The 14,663-nt window shown below is 44.0% G+C and overlaps 1 protein-coding gene across 2 annotated transcripts in view; it reads right to left on the reverse strand.

The window, feature by feature from the left end:
• Window positions 1–5,032: 5,032 nt before the first annotated feature.
• The window catches only part of ELMO1 (engulfment and cell motility 1), a gene marked incomplete at its 5' end in the record, with an annotated part of 264,986 nt that continues 255,355 nt past the window's right edge, over window positions 5,033–14,663 (reverse strand). For both annotated transcript variants that reach the window (XM_084280366.1, XM_084280367.1), the window contains 2 exons: window positions 5,033–5,483; window positions 9,984–10,061. In XM_084280366.1, coding sequence (XP_084136492.1) covers window positions 5,283–5,483; window positions 9,984–10,061 — 279 coding nt within the window. In that variant the 3' untranslated portion in view covers window positions 5,033–5,282. The remainder of the gene's footprint in view (window positions 5,484–9,983; window positions 10,062–14,663) is intronic.

Consider the following 14,663-nt stretch of genomic DNA (forward strand, 5'->3'; position numbering starts at 1 on the left):
CAACCCCCTGAGGTACCAGTGGTACCCAATCCAATTACACATCAGACAGAGAAGTCATTGTGTGCATCACCCCCAGGCAGGTAGCGAAAACTCAGTAGCAGGTAGCATCACCTTCTTGCTCATGCAGGCCCTGATCCAGCCAGGTCCACAAGCACCCGCCTAAATTTAGGTTCCTGTTTATCAACCTGAAAACAAACCTCTTTTGCTGCATGGGTAAATGATTTGTTAATCAGGGAACTTGTGTAAGCCATGAGGATGTTTAATATTCAAATGCAATTAGCATCTAGTGAGGGAGGGAGCAGGGAGTGAGTCTCATCCTGATTTAGCAAGCTCCAGGGAAAGCGACGACAGATCAGCCAGGGGTAAGGGATGAAAAGTCTGTCCTACCAAGGACGTCCAGAGTTTGCAGGGACTTTATCCTCAGCAGCACGCAAAGGTGGTGGAACTGTGTGAGAAGGGAAATCCTTCTCCCTTCCAGCTCCTTGGTACTGCTGTAAGGGGAAGGGCTCTTATGTCGGATACTTAGGATTTCAGGCTTTCTTCTGACAGCCAAGATATCCCGAGGACAGCAAGGGCTAGTTTTAAGGGATACTTTCTTTTAACTCTGCAGAAGAATGAAGCAAGAAGGGAGTAAAATCTTACATTCATCTCATTACACTCCATTAGATGAATGGCTTTCGCATGACAGAGGAGCTTACAGCATTTACTCGTCGGTGCAGCAGCAGTGACATAAGAGAGAAAGGGGTAAGACGGCAGCCCAAGCGTGTCCTCCTACTCCCAGCCTCTCTGGCTGCTGGTTACTGCTCAGGATTAGCAGCCTGCACCATGGCAGAGCCGGGTGCATCAGAGCCACCTCTGATCACTGCAATCCAATGCAACAACCAGCTACAGAGCAGACTGGCATTCAGGGGTGCTTCATAACTGTGCCCCTCTCCTGTGCCTTCCTAGGCCAGGAGTGGGGTTTGTTTCTCCTCCCTTTCATCCCTCTCTCTTTTAAGAGCTGTTCAGAGCCTGTGTGATCGCAGCCAGTGTGGGCACCCAGGGCTCCCTGGCAGCTCAGCTGTCTGCCAGAGAAGACAGGGATTTGTTCTGGGCAGCGGATCCCACTGGATTTCACACAAGCCTTCACATACCTGTAACACACATGGCATACCTGCACGAACAGGGACGAGTGATGGGAGAGGAACAGAGATAACAGGCCACACTGGGCAAGCAACCCTTGGTATCGCATGAAGGCACAAGAGGATTCCACTGATAAACAATCAGGATCCCACAACCCAAAGAAGAGTCACCATCTCCCTGCCTCTTTGCAGGATGTTATTTTTCCCTGTCAGTTGTAAGGGTTAAGAAAAGGAAAGGGAATTGCTTCTGTGAAGTGGCAATGAAAGCCCAGGGAGTGTAGGCTCCCTCTGACACACAGCTTGCTCTTGTGTAGGGCTTCTTGGCACTACTGCTCTTCTTGTCTTTACAAGCAGGGCAAGCAGTTGACTCAAGAAGACAGATATTTTTCTTGATTCAAGTTTTCTGATAAAAGACTTGCAAAAAGCAAAGTCATTTCAAAATCAGGAGCTAAAATTAGACTTTTTTTTTTTGTTCTCTCTCCCCTTTATGGCTTTTACAAGCAATTACCCACTTAATGTTTTGAAATTATACAAGAAACTTCAATAGCAATTTTTTTTTTCTTTTCCTTTCCTGCTGCAGCTCCTTGAATGTGAAGCCTTAAAAGCTTTTCCAGAACACACAGCAGCGTGAGCAAATGAATTTGCCATTTTCATTCTCTTTTTTTCTTTTAAATGAATGGGAAGCAGCAGGATACTTGTTCATCATTAAACTTTCTTCTTTTTTTTTTTTCTCTCCCTTAATTTCATAGTGGTGAAGTGAGTCTGTATGACAGCTCTAGAAACTGAAGGCAGGATTCTTGTTTGCACCACGGCCCTCTGCGTTGCTGTGGAAGCGCTTCTAAAATAGCAGCGTTGGGCTATTACGCCAGCGCATCTCTGGAGCTTCTTCTTTCTTATGGCAGGGTGGGACACGTGGGGGTAGGGGGGAGACAAATTTAGCATGCCTGCTCATGTGACCATCCTACACGATGCATAACCCATACAAAGAGCTGAGCCACGTGAGGAGATGGGGTTCCTGTAATGCAGGGCTGCAGGAGGTGGTGAGCTAGAGCCACAAAGCACTAACACGGCACGCATCTGGCCCCAGACCCGGTACTGCCCTAGTCAGGCTGCATCCACCCTGTGGAGTCCCAGGGCATGAGAGAAGCTGCTGGGCTGTGTCACCTGCTTGCACCAGGCCTGAGGGCGCAACGAGAGATCCAGCCACCAGCACTTCATGCTGCCTGAGTGGTGCCTATGTGCCTCAATTATCACGTGGCTGCCCCATCCCTGGCAGTGTCCAAGGCCAGGCTGGATGGGGCTTTGGGCAACCTGGTCCAATGGAAGGTGTCCCTGCATGTGGCAGGGGGTTGGGACTAGGTGGGGTTTTTGAGGTCCCTTCCAACCCAAATCGTTCTGTGATTCTGTGATTCCATGTGGATGGGCACAAGGTGTTAGTAAAAAAACGGCTGGGTTGCGAGCTCCTCTCCCACCACTTCCCCATGGCTCTTGGTGTGCATTTTGGGGCACTCACCTTAGCAGGGGAGGCAAGTCTAACCTTTCCCACTTGGTCACGTTGTGCCTTGGAGGAGGGTTTTTGTTTGCTCCTTTCTGACTGTCACGCAGAGGCCTACCTGCTAAGATCGCAGCGCCGGACTGACACCGAGCTGGCAGCGTTTGGCTCTTATCACTTAGGAGTGAAAGGTGTTTCTTTATGACACCGAGCGGTACCCATCTGAAGCGCCAGCTCTGCAGTCTGTAAATGAAAAGCAAAGGTTATGCACAGCCAAGCCACACAGCTGGGTCAGGGAGATAAACAAAACAACTCTGATTCTCTGCTCTGCTCTGAGTCTTCATGCAGACAAGAGGCAGCGTCGGTGTCCACATTGTAAAGACATGCGTTCCTACCTTGATCTCCCACACCCAGGACCCCTCCAAAATCCCCTGTGGCAGGCAGCCCTTTGCTTCCACTCGCTCCTGACCCCCCAACTACCTTTGCTGTAGTCTGACAAGTCTCCAAAGAATAAAACATCTCAAACTCCCAGATGCCACAGTGCACACCCCTGTTCTCATTCAGCGTGAATTTTCTCTCAGGTCGCAGTCCACTGCAGAGTTTCCTTGTTTCCTTACCTTACCACTCAGTACCACCTAAAACAATTTATGCCTCCTGTTAGATCAAGGCATTCAGAAAATAATCCGTCCGTGCACAGCTTCAGGAAGGCACCTGCCTTAGGACCCTCATGCTTTAAGTCATACAACGTTCTCCTCATCCTTCTTTTTGTTGTACCTACAAGACATCATTTCTCTCCTCACCTGATGCAAGGTCAGTCAGGATGCTTGCCCCAGAGCTGGCTGGCTGAATCAAAGATCACCTCAGTTCAGGTCTTCTGCATCTGTCTAGACTGGAATCACCCTCTAGGTTTCTCACTGGCACAGGGTCTGAGAAAACCCCTTCACAGAGTTTTTCAGCTGGGTCTGAGCAGAAAAGGAACTCACACAAATAAACATCTGTCTTCAGCTTCTGTGCTGGGAGGGCAACAGCTGTCCAGTCTCTCTAGGTCTAGACCCAGCGAAGCAAGAGATACTGAACTTTGTGCAAGACCTAGAAGAACAAGAGGCAGGAGGGAATCCATCCTGCAGAGCCCAAACTTCCTCAGTACCAATCTGCCACAGCCAGCAACACTCTGAGTGGAGGGAATGGAAATACAGGAAGACGGTTACTCCAGTACAGATGGTAAAGGCAGCAGCCTTGCACTGACCATGAACTCATCAGTACGCTGCGATTTTGAATTTCACAAAGGACCTTCTCTCACAGGAAGGCTCATGTACCCGTGTCAATGGAGACCTCTGGATGCATCTCATCCTTGCCACCACAAACAAATAGAAAGGAAATTAAATCAGAGGCAGGTAAAAAAGGCTCCACCCTCCCCTCTCCTCTTTGCAACCAAACACTTCAGAACTGCTAGGAAGAGTACAGAGTAAAAGACAACTTCAGAAGAAATACAAAGTTCCAAAAATCGTCACAACTCAGATTTTTATTCAACAGTGAAGTTGAAGGGATATATTTTTTTTTTTTCCCTTCAGGACAAATGGTCCAAATGGAAATTAAGTAAAAATATTGTCCCCGAAAAGTACTCAGAATGAAATTAGTTTTCATTAAATATATCTGTTTGGCAAAATAAAATAAAAAAATTAGAACCCGTACAAAAAAAATCCCTTGCAAATTCTTAACACTGTAGCAATGATAACAATGTAAACCCAGATATTTGGCAGTTGTAACTGACTTGTGGAAATTACTGTTGAACTTTGGACCAAGAAAATAAAACTCACTTTGAGTAGCAAGAAGCCAATTTTAGAGGCAACTGAGGTTTAGGGAACGCTACAGGGACGGGACACACTAGTGGCTTCATACAGTTTGTGCGAGTGATCTGCTAGTATAGGGCTATTTAAGAGCTGGGAGGAAAAGAAGTTAAAAGCTGTTGCAGCATCGCAGTGTATGGTACAGCAAAACCTGCAGACTTTCCGTTCTGGGAGCCAAACAGTTGGGTGAAGGCTGGTGGCGAGAGTCGAGATGCAGTGGAAAGAGTAATGACAGTGAAGGATGACGCAAGCACTGGGGAGCGGTTAACGATTTTCATCATCGCACTGGATTCAGTTGTGGGCAGGCTCTTGGGAGTGTCTGGGGAAATCTTCTGCATACAGTAGCTGCTTCTGCTCCCTACCTCCCTCCTCCTTCCAGTTAAAGCCTCTGCCCTGCCAAGTGGGTTTCACAGGCATGCAGTTCGGTAACGTTGTCCTTTAGTTAAGAATGTCTGTTCCGGTATTAAAAATGTAAAAAAAAAAAATCCTTGGGAGGGGGCTTCTTTGTGGCTCTCTTTGCCTTAAGCAAGGCCAATGGCCTGCAATTAAAAGTTAATTAAAGCAATGTGGATTTGGATGAGCAATGGGGGAGATGGGAATGGGGAAGGGATGCGAGGAACAGGAAGGAATGCAAGTTGCAAATGTCGCTAGGGTTGCAAGGAACAGGAAGGAATGGAAGTGTTTCTACACCCCTTCCCAAAGCCAAAATCCAAGGTGCACAAGTGGGTTTTCTTTTCTCCTCACACTCTTCTTTTTTTTTTTTTTTTTAATATCTCTCCAGTTATAATATTTCCAGTTTTGAAGCAAGTTTCAGTGGCAGCCTCAGTTACAGTCATAAACAAAGTCGTAGTTGCTGGGCTCCTTTGGGATAGGTGGGGGAGCATCTGGGATCTGTATGTTTTCCAAGTCAAGGAGGCGTAGCTTTATCTCCATGCTGAGCAGTGTGTCTAAGTCATTCCGTGTTAGATCACTCAACATATCCTTCCCAAGGAGGGCGTTCAGCCCATCGGTCCATACGCAATACTGCACAGGGAAAAGAAAGAAACTATCATCAACAGACTTTCCAAACACAGAGTACTTGTCTGTCCTGGTCCTCTACAGCTACTGCTCCTACAGAGACCTAAAATGAGGTTGATTCATTAGCACATATCACAAAGAAGGTATGTTCCACTGAATGGCCCAGAAAAAAGGCAAACAATTCCCAAAAACCAGGGAGAAAGTACAACATTTTATTGTTTGGTAGATAGGTATCTCCTTCAAACTTCTTGTTGAATAAACTTCCATAGCTATGGGAGGAAGAGTAACACCTATCTTAGGACAATGAACCTCTGGAGATATCTCCTCCTCTCCCTCTCTTTCTCTGAGACTGATTACCTTGTACCAAACTTTAAATCCCAAGACAGCTAAGTTAGGTAAACAGAATCCCACCCAAATCCTTCTTGACTCTTTACGTACGAAATCCTGTATCAACTATCTAGTTTTATGGCAGTTTGCTTTCCTATAGATTACATGGTATCAACTGACCTACACAAAGACAGACCTGTACCTACTTTACCACTGTTTTACACGAAATAGCGTATTATGAAAACTACAGAGTCAGCCAATGCGGTATCTTTCATGAAGGTTAAACGCCAAGCTACCTGGTGTAATTCCCAATGCCACAAATGCTGAACTCTCCTCTAAAACTCACTCCTTTTTGTTATCCTTTTCCTTATAGGAGATGTCATCTTTCCCAACAGCTGACAGCTTGAGATAAACATGGGCTGAACAACCATTTTAAATAAGGAACAAACCCAAGGGAGATTGGCGATCTAGAGTCAACTTCTATCAATTAAGTTACTTCCATTTATTGCTACAAGCCATTTATTCAACTATGAACAGAAGTGTTCAAATGCTATCATCTAAAAATAAAGATTTCAATCATGAACTTGTGTCCTAGTTTGCAGGAGAAAATTAAATCAACTGTAACTGCATTTTTATCTTACAAATACTTCTGCTAGATTTCATGCCAAAAATGGATTTTAAATTTAGCCGACCATTTGCTACATGAACCCGCCAAGTTTAAAGATAGCCATGGTTGACTTCATCCCACAGCAGAAATGAGAATTATTTTTAAGGACTATGTTTAAGGAAGACAGAGAAAACCCCCTCTTGGGGTATGTCTTCATCCAGAAAAAGGGCATGTTTTTAAAATAGGATGGTTAACACACTTCAACATCCAAACTGAAATCCGACCCATTTAAGTCACTAACAACACTGTAGCAGAGTTAGGATTTCACCCAGGGTGTTGGTAAGCCAAACCACAGCTTTAATATGAGATTAATTAGATAGAAGAGACTTTAGGGTTCAGGCTGTCCCACTAACAACTACTCAACCTGCCTATTCTAAGCTCTCAAAGTGTGTCACCGGAGACTTTTAATACATGCAATTTTTGTGCAGTGTGTGCAGAACATCAGGAAGAGAGCGACGCTATCCTAGAAATGTAATTATTTTTGGACAGACTATAATTTCTTTTGATCGACTTGAAGGCTTTCTTTGGGAAAGTTTTCCCAGAATTCACTTTTGAGGCAGAAAGGCAGAAGGCTCTGCTCAGGTTACAGAAGCGCAGAGCATCCATTCAACAGATGCAGCCCCTGACGTAAATTGTCCATCACCTGTCCAGTGAGTATGGCCAGCGCTTCCTCTGGGGAGGAATCCCAGTGAGCCTGAAAGCAGAGCTGCCTTTCTCTCCTCTTCCAAATATAACTCATTCTGGGCCCACAGAAACCAAACTCTGGCCACAATTCAGATGAGCGCAACGGCCTGGGAAACGGGCTTCCTCTCTAATCTCCATATTGGCAAGTTCATCTGATTAAACTCCCGTACATTTTGAGCTGAGAGAAATCCTAATGAGATGGTGGAAAACCAGAGGCATTCATTCAGAAGCTTTTTTCTTTTTAATATGCAAAACAGACTAAGAGCCACTGAAAAATTAATTTACTACAGATTCATTTTCATAAAACTCCAATGAAGCCTAATTATAGCCTCCCTCATCAGTTTCTCTGTCAAAAATCAAGGATAAGATTAATCCACCTTTTTGCTATGTAGTTGAAACCAGCTATTAGTATTTAAATGAAAAACAAATAACGATGGAATGATCTCACAGTGCTGATTCCTCTGGCTAGCAGTAAGCTCCAACAGATGGCCAAGGGTGCTGCCAAACTTCAGTGTGTAAGAATGAGGTCCAAATCTCAATGATACTGGTTCAGTAATGAGATTTTATTAAAGTAATACCTTGGGAGTCAAGTCAGTGGAGCCAGGCAACCAGAAAGGTTGTGCAGGCTTCATCCATCTGGATGCAGCCCCAAGCAGCCTGGTCTGAGCTCATCACTGAGCTGCTTTGAGCAGGGGATCAGACCAGCTTCCCCCCAAGGTCCCTTACAACCTGATTAATCCTACGATTCTCACTCAATTTTTGTTTTTAGGACAGACTCAGTTCCCACATTCAGACCTCGCTCTACAATCATGAGGACGGTTGAAGTGCTTGGAAAAAACCCCGTTAAGTCTGACCTGAAATTGTCATGCACTAACATGACTCCTGGTGCTTCACACAAAGCCTTCTGCATTTTGAGAAGTCACCCACTAAACCTTCCAAGCTGACAATGCTGCCAAACAAGCAACTCTACTGACAAGCATCCCAGTTACTTTGATGCAGTGTTATGGGCTTCATAACATGCTCCATGCGTTTCCTTGGGGGTGCTTCCTCTGAACATTTCACATTTCCCACTTTTTGCCTTCTTTTTTAGACTCACTCTACTGTAGGCCATGGAAGAGTACAGAGGGAGGGAGATGCCCTTTCGAAAGCATTCACTTGGGAACTATGAGGCAGCAGTCTCTCTGAATGTTTTCCTGCTGCTGCCTCTGGACATTTTAGTTTTATTTTAACAGTATTAATTTTGTTTCAAAGAAGCTGCACAAGGTCAAGAAGAGAAACAAAGATAATAGGTGTGTTAATGTCATCACAAGCAATTGGGTTAGTGCATCTCACAATCCTACTGCCCGTCAGTGGGGCACAGGAGCAGATTTTGAACATTCTGACCGTTAAAAGACACTTGTAGCCACAGGCTGGATTTGAGATGCAAGTGGCTGAAAAATCCACCAGTTCTCATGACCATTTGCTCTTACGAGCTGAAACAGATGAGAATTCAGTTTCTGGAGAATTTATATCAGAAAGAGTCTAACATATATTCAGTTCAGAGGATGAAGGCAGTCATGCTTTGCTTAGATAGCACATTATGACTGGGATCCTATTGCTGCTTTCTCTTAGATCAGAACTGACCAGCAAGTATTTCTCTGGAAGGACCACACTTGAAAATTAAACTCAAGTATTAATCCCAGATGACCATAACTTAATTTCCTCCCCTAAAATGAACGTTTATTTGAAGGTTTTAATCCAGAACTGCAAATGTTGAAGCTGTGTAACTAAATACACTTCACTTGTAACGCAATTTCATGCACTTTACTAACACTACAGTATAACACAGATTAATGCAATCTTCTGTCTTTCATCATCTTAACACAGAGTCCTGAACTGAGACCAAATGTAATACCACAAAATGTGTGTGCAAATGGAATGCCAACCATTGTTGCTTTTGAAATAAGAAGGAAAAACTTTATTTCTCCTTTGTTTTTTAATATAGTACATTCTGCCAAATCTTTACTTGGAGAGAAAGACATTAAATTCTTCCATGTAATTAGATAAACTAGTTCCATCACCTTCCAAAGGTGAAACGATGCTGGCTATTTCCTTGTGTTTTCAAGTAAAGCAAGGAAGCAGGGAGGAGGCTGACATTCTTCCTTGCTATTGGTATTGACACTCTCTTCACACAAGCTGAGACCCTTTGCAAAACAACCTCCCCTGGAGACGCAATAGAGAGGACCTTCTATGATCGCCTGTCATGAATAGTCTTAAGCAATGTGACACTACAAGTAAGTGGATATGCAGCTCTGGAGAACACAGGTTTTGGCTGAAATTGAGACCCAACAATGGTGTGACCTCCCCTGATTAAGCTGGCACCATCAATGTCAGCTGAGGATGGCTCTGATTCTTTAGGAGGGTGGCTGTACAAATCTTTGGCGCTTAACTAAAGTTCACTAAAACGAACACACAGCAAGAATCCTCCAGGGTAGACCAGACCAGGAGTAATCTTTACTATACCGGGAAATGGTAAGCAAGGTCTGTGGAAATTGTAAGGTCTGCCCGAGCCTCTTTCTCTCTTACCTATGGTTCTTATTTCTGTAAGGCTTAGAAATACTGACCTATGATGTACAAATACAAAAGATGTTCCTTCTGTGGCTCAGGATATGCATGAAAATCGCAGAAGGTCTTGCTCCCATACTTGCTCCCTCTGCTTTCACTTTGTTGTAGAAATGACACACATTCAGACAGACCTGCACTCTGTGCCAGGATGACCATTCTCACGTTCTTAAAAAGCTGGCTGCTGCCATAAAGAAACAAAGAAGGCTCCAAAGAACTCGACTTACCTCATGCTTGTCTGGAGCAATGAAATTCAACTGGCCACTTGAGTCATACAATATAGAGAAAGCAAGCTCTAGCACCTCCTGGAATACAAAGAAACATACATTAATGCTGCATGAGAGAGGCATTAATACATTCAGGTCTGTCTGTCTTTCCTACTGCTTATCACCCAAAACAAGGGGAAAAATAGGCTATAGTCTGCTCCTGACTGGCCGAAGCTGCAGCAGTACCAGACCATTGCAACAGACTGACACAGCAAGAACCCCAACTCAGATGCTTCAGTCAAAACAAACTCACCCCCCGTCAACGTGCTGACCGCAGCTCGCTTGGTCACAGATTACTTCAGCGTTTGAGCTAGGCAATGGCAAGGACTAAAATGGATATAACCTGTAGTAGTACACTTGCAAAGAGCTCTTCATGAAGACCTGTGGTTTCTTTAATTTGTATAGATCAAACTCACGAAGTTCTGCAAGGTTTGATTCTCTGTGTCAAAAGTCTTGCCAGGACAGTTAATATCCCAGTATATACTTACATTTTTTTCACTGCTGGAAATCTATTAAATTATTCATTCTCAAGAGATTTCTGTCATTTTGTCTCTACCTGAGCCATACCCAGCAGTCTCAGCCAAACTGAACTATCTAGCTTATTTAGTCATAAAGACCCAAATGAATCTTTCTTGTGAAAGAAGAAAACCCAACCCAACCTATAATCTTTTTTCCCCTCAGCATTGAAGCTGAAAATTTGAAGGTGCCAAAGTGAATTCATTATGCACTGACCTACCCTGAAAGTCACCTGGACCTGGGTTCCTATGGGGAAAACCCATCCAATCTGAATATACAATGACCTTCCACTGGCCAGCAGCAAGCAAGTCAAGATGTTGTGATATCGTGGTTACTGCACACATCACTACAAGCACTGTTACATGGATTTCATGACCTGTAAGCTACCTGATAGGGTTACAATAACCCCGTGGAAAAAAGTCCTGGCTATGGAGGAGAGTTCTGACTCATAACTACTTCTATTTGTATATTACTACCTCTTCTTTTTGCCTCTTAAGCTTCCTGAGCCCCATAATACTCATTGCCTTTGCCAGCAGCCACAAGAGCATGGCTTCTTACATTTGCAACACCAAGCTTTACAAAGGAAGAACTGACTTCAGGGACAGCAGCACACACGTTGCCCTAGATGTCTCCCCCTGATCTCCCAGTCTGAAAGGGACACAGGCCTCTGGATTTCAGTAAGGGGTATTTCATTTTTGAGCTGGCGTGATTAAGCGCAGCCTCTGTTTCATAAAGCTCGCAGTCCTTAGGGATAATCTCGGATGATCGGAGATCAGGCTTCTCATGGGAAATGTTCTTGGTTTCCTTGAGTTTAGTTATTAGGTTCAGCTTGCGGTGTTGCCAGGCCTCAGGAGACAAGCCTGTGTTAAATCCCCAGGGACTCTGCGGGTACTAATAGCGCTGGTTGCACTCAGCAAACAAATGGCTCACGGCTCCCATAGCCTTTTTGTGTTTCAGGCATGTCTCTCAGCCACACCTTATTAAGAGTGATGTCCCTCATTACGGCAACAAATTTACCTCTGCCCACACAAACCTGGCATTATCTCCTCACAGTGGGCTATAAATTACTGCCAGGACATGCCAAGTCATGCAACTGAGGTTGTGAAAATAAATATCACTGAAAGAAAGGGTTTGTACCGCTCTAGCGTGTTGTTCCTGAGTTTTGTGAAGGTCAACAACAATCCCATAGGCCTGGTCCCTGTATATGTGTCCTTTGGGAAATTCCAAGGGATTGAAGTTTTCGTTCAATTCAAAGAAATGAAAAGGAGAGAAAAATCCTGCCTGAAAGAGGAGTATCCCAGAGAGCTATGGGTTTGGTCATTCCCAGTCAGGCAGAGAGTGAGAAAGGGCCACATTTAGGGCACCAAGCTTCCTTTTATGGGGGAAAGGGGGAGTTTGGCAGCCCTGGCTCCAGTTCATCTTCCTTGCTGGCTACTCCAGAAACTAAAGGCCCAGGAATTATGGCTTCCAGGTGCCAGTGTCTCTGTGACCTCAAGCTGTCAAGGAAAATGGAAGCCTGAAGAGCTGGAGTTGCCAACTGGCCCTCCACACTGATGATTGCGCTGGCTAACTTGTCAGGCATCTACACTTGGTTTTATTACAGTGCCATCAATGACAGGTGATTTTTGAATAACTAGAAATTCCTAAAGCAAAACTGCTCAGTCTCTGTCAGCTATCTGTGGCTTTCTCCTCCCTTTTCTGTCATACTTCTCAACATTTGTCACTTTCCACTCCAGCTTTTTCCATCAGTTTCTCTTGCACTCCAGCCTTTCTTCTCTCCCATTCCTCCGAACCTGCTCCTTCCCTCTTTGTTGTGCTTTCCTCCTCCCTCACCTAAATCTGCTGAAGTCACTCCCTTGACACTCCTAAGTGTTTCCACCCTTGAACATGTCAGACCTCTGCCCTTCCCTAGATGTCTGGCGAAGGTATTGGGACCCACAACATGCCTCCGTCTTGTGTTTCACTGAGAACAGAGGACAAGAAATTCTGCACCTTCTGCCTGGACACTTCCACTTCTTGGTTTCAACTTCGCAGCAGTGTTGCTGCAGGTGCTATGAGGGGAAGTTTGCTCTCCCAGGCCCAGAGCTTCTCTCTCCTGCGATCTCTGCTGGCCCCTCATGTGGGCTGAAGACAAACTATTTTTGATGATGAGGCATATTAGGTGTCTACAGACGAGAGACCCCATGCAACTGGAATGACCTCACTACTCTCTGTCTACTCTGTCGTCAACAGCCTCAAAACAACCATGTCTTTGCTGAAGGTTGAGATCACAGCCATGTTATGTCTGCTAGCCAGAGCCAGAACATCCTCCCCAGACAACTATTGCTGCATGTAGCAGCAGGGAACTTGTTCAGCCAACAAGAAATAAAAGGGGAGAGAAACTGCAAAAGAAGAGGGAAGCGAGCAGAATCATTTCTGCTGACTGAAATGGCATCAAGCCTGAAGCCTGCCACATCAGCAAGTAAAGGTTGATAAAACACTTAGAAATAAATTGCAATGTTTTTTCCAAATTCTTCTCTTGTGTTTTGCTTTGAAGGCTGCAAAATCTAATTTATTTAATATTCTTGAAATACATTAATATTATTTCAAAGTCAGAAATGAGGGCTTTAAAATTAAACCTAATTTAAAAACAAAAGCAAGATGACGAATAATAGATTCAGGTCTGATCCTATCAAGTCGTTCCCGCTTCATATGCATGCAAATTCCAATTCAGTTTAACTCTTATTTATTTCTCAATGGTCCCTCTGGAAGAATAATGGCCACGTGCCGGCAAATGAAGAGACGCTGAAGCCTTTGTTATGGACGTTCTGCCAATTCCAGCTATGTTCATAGCAGTGGCATTGTGCCATTCCATTTTCTTTTCTGCCAATGAATAAACGCTAAGGTGGTTGTTATAGATGTACAAAGAAAGCACAGGATGAAAAGGCCACTTAAAAAATAAATATCACCCATTGTGAAATTTCAGGAAGTCTGAGGTTTCATGCAACAAACTCAGCTAAACTGCATTCTGTGTCTGTGCATTTTGTTGTTTGGGTTGTTTTTTTTTTTTAAATTTGCATTTCATCGACCACATTAACCTGGTACTCCACACACTCTCATGTGTTATTCAGATGAGGTCAATTCAGCAGTTGCAATGTTGCGCATGACATTTTGGTTAGGACGACAACTAATTTCACAAATGCAGTGATCCTCAAGGGACAAAATAAGGAATTGAGGAAGGAAGGAAGGAAAGAAAAAAACCCAAACCAAGCTCCAAAATCCCCCAGAAATAGTAAAACCATCATTAATTATTATCGCCGGGATCAGAAATGGAATTCTCCAACTGTGGATGCAGCCATGCTACCTATCAGCTGCTGATTTTCACATTCTCAGCCAGCAGCTTTATGCCAGTCCAAAGCAATTTTACCTGAGGAAATGGGGCGATGCTGACAGCTGAGGACAAACTCATCTGCAGAACTGCTATTTAGCATTAAATACTATCTAGAAATTACTGCTCCATGAAGATGACACATTTCCATCACTGCCACCCACTGCTTTCCTTCTCATCTTTCCTTTTTGTGCGGACATATGAGTGCTAAGACAAGAAAGCACTAAAAATACTTTATATGCATCATAGAAATGCCCCAGCCAAACGCTGTTGATGGTTCAGCTATAAGATGAGGTAGGAGTTGTATGCAATCTATTGTGTGCATGTGTGTTAGTGACCTGATTCAGAAAATCAACAATGAAAAATACTCCTAGGATTTTTTTTCTCCTGGCTTGGCTTGAGTTTCCTCATTTCCAACTACGTAGAGCCAATGCTGAAAGGAGATGACGGTATCCTGATAGACTGAAGGCAACTTGTGTATGAGAAACACATGTCAAGAATACTCAAGGTGTGTTCTGCATATCTATGTATGGATAAGGAAAGAAAAGTTGCAATTGTGAAGCTACAACAATTGTGTGATGTGGTTTTGACAGAGTCTTTTCATTTTCTGTGGTTCCTATCAGAACTGGGTGTTTTCCAGTACACTAATTAAATGCATTTTATTTTTAAAGTGCTGAAGCAGGAACTCTTAACTTTAACATACTGGCCATCAAAATATCCTTCTAGTTGGACTCAAAATTTCTCAGATTCAGGTAACC

This window comes from Gallinula chloropus (genome assembly GCF_964237585.1).
Source record: "Gallinula chloropus genome assembly, chromosome: 2".
Classification (NCBI taxonomy): domain Eukaryota; kingdom Metazoa; phylum Chordata; class Aves; order Gruiformes; family Rallidae; genus Gallinula; species Gallinula chloropus.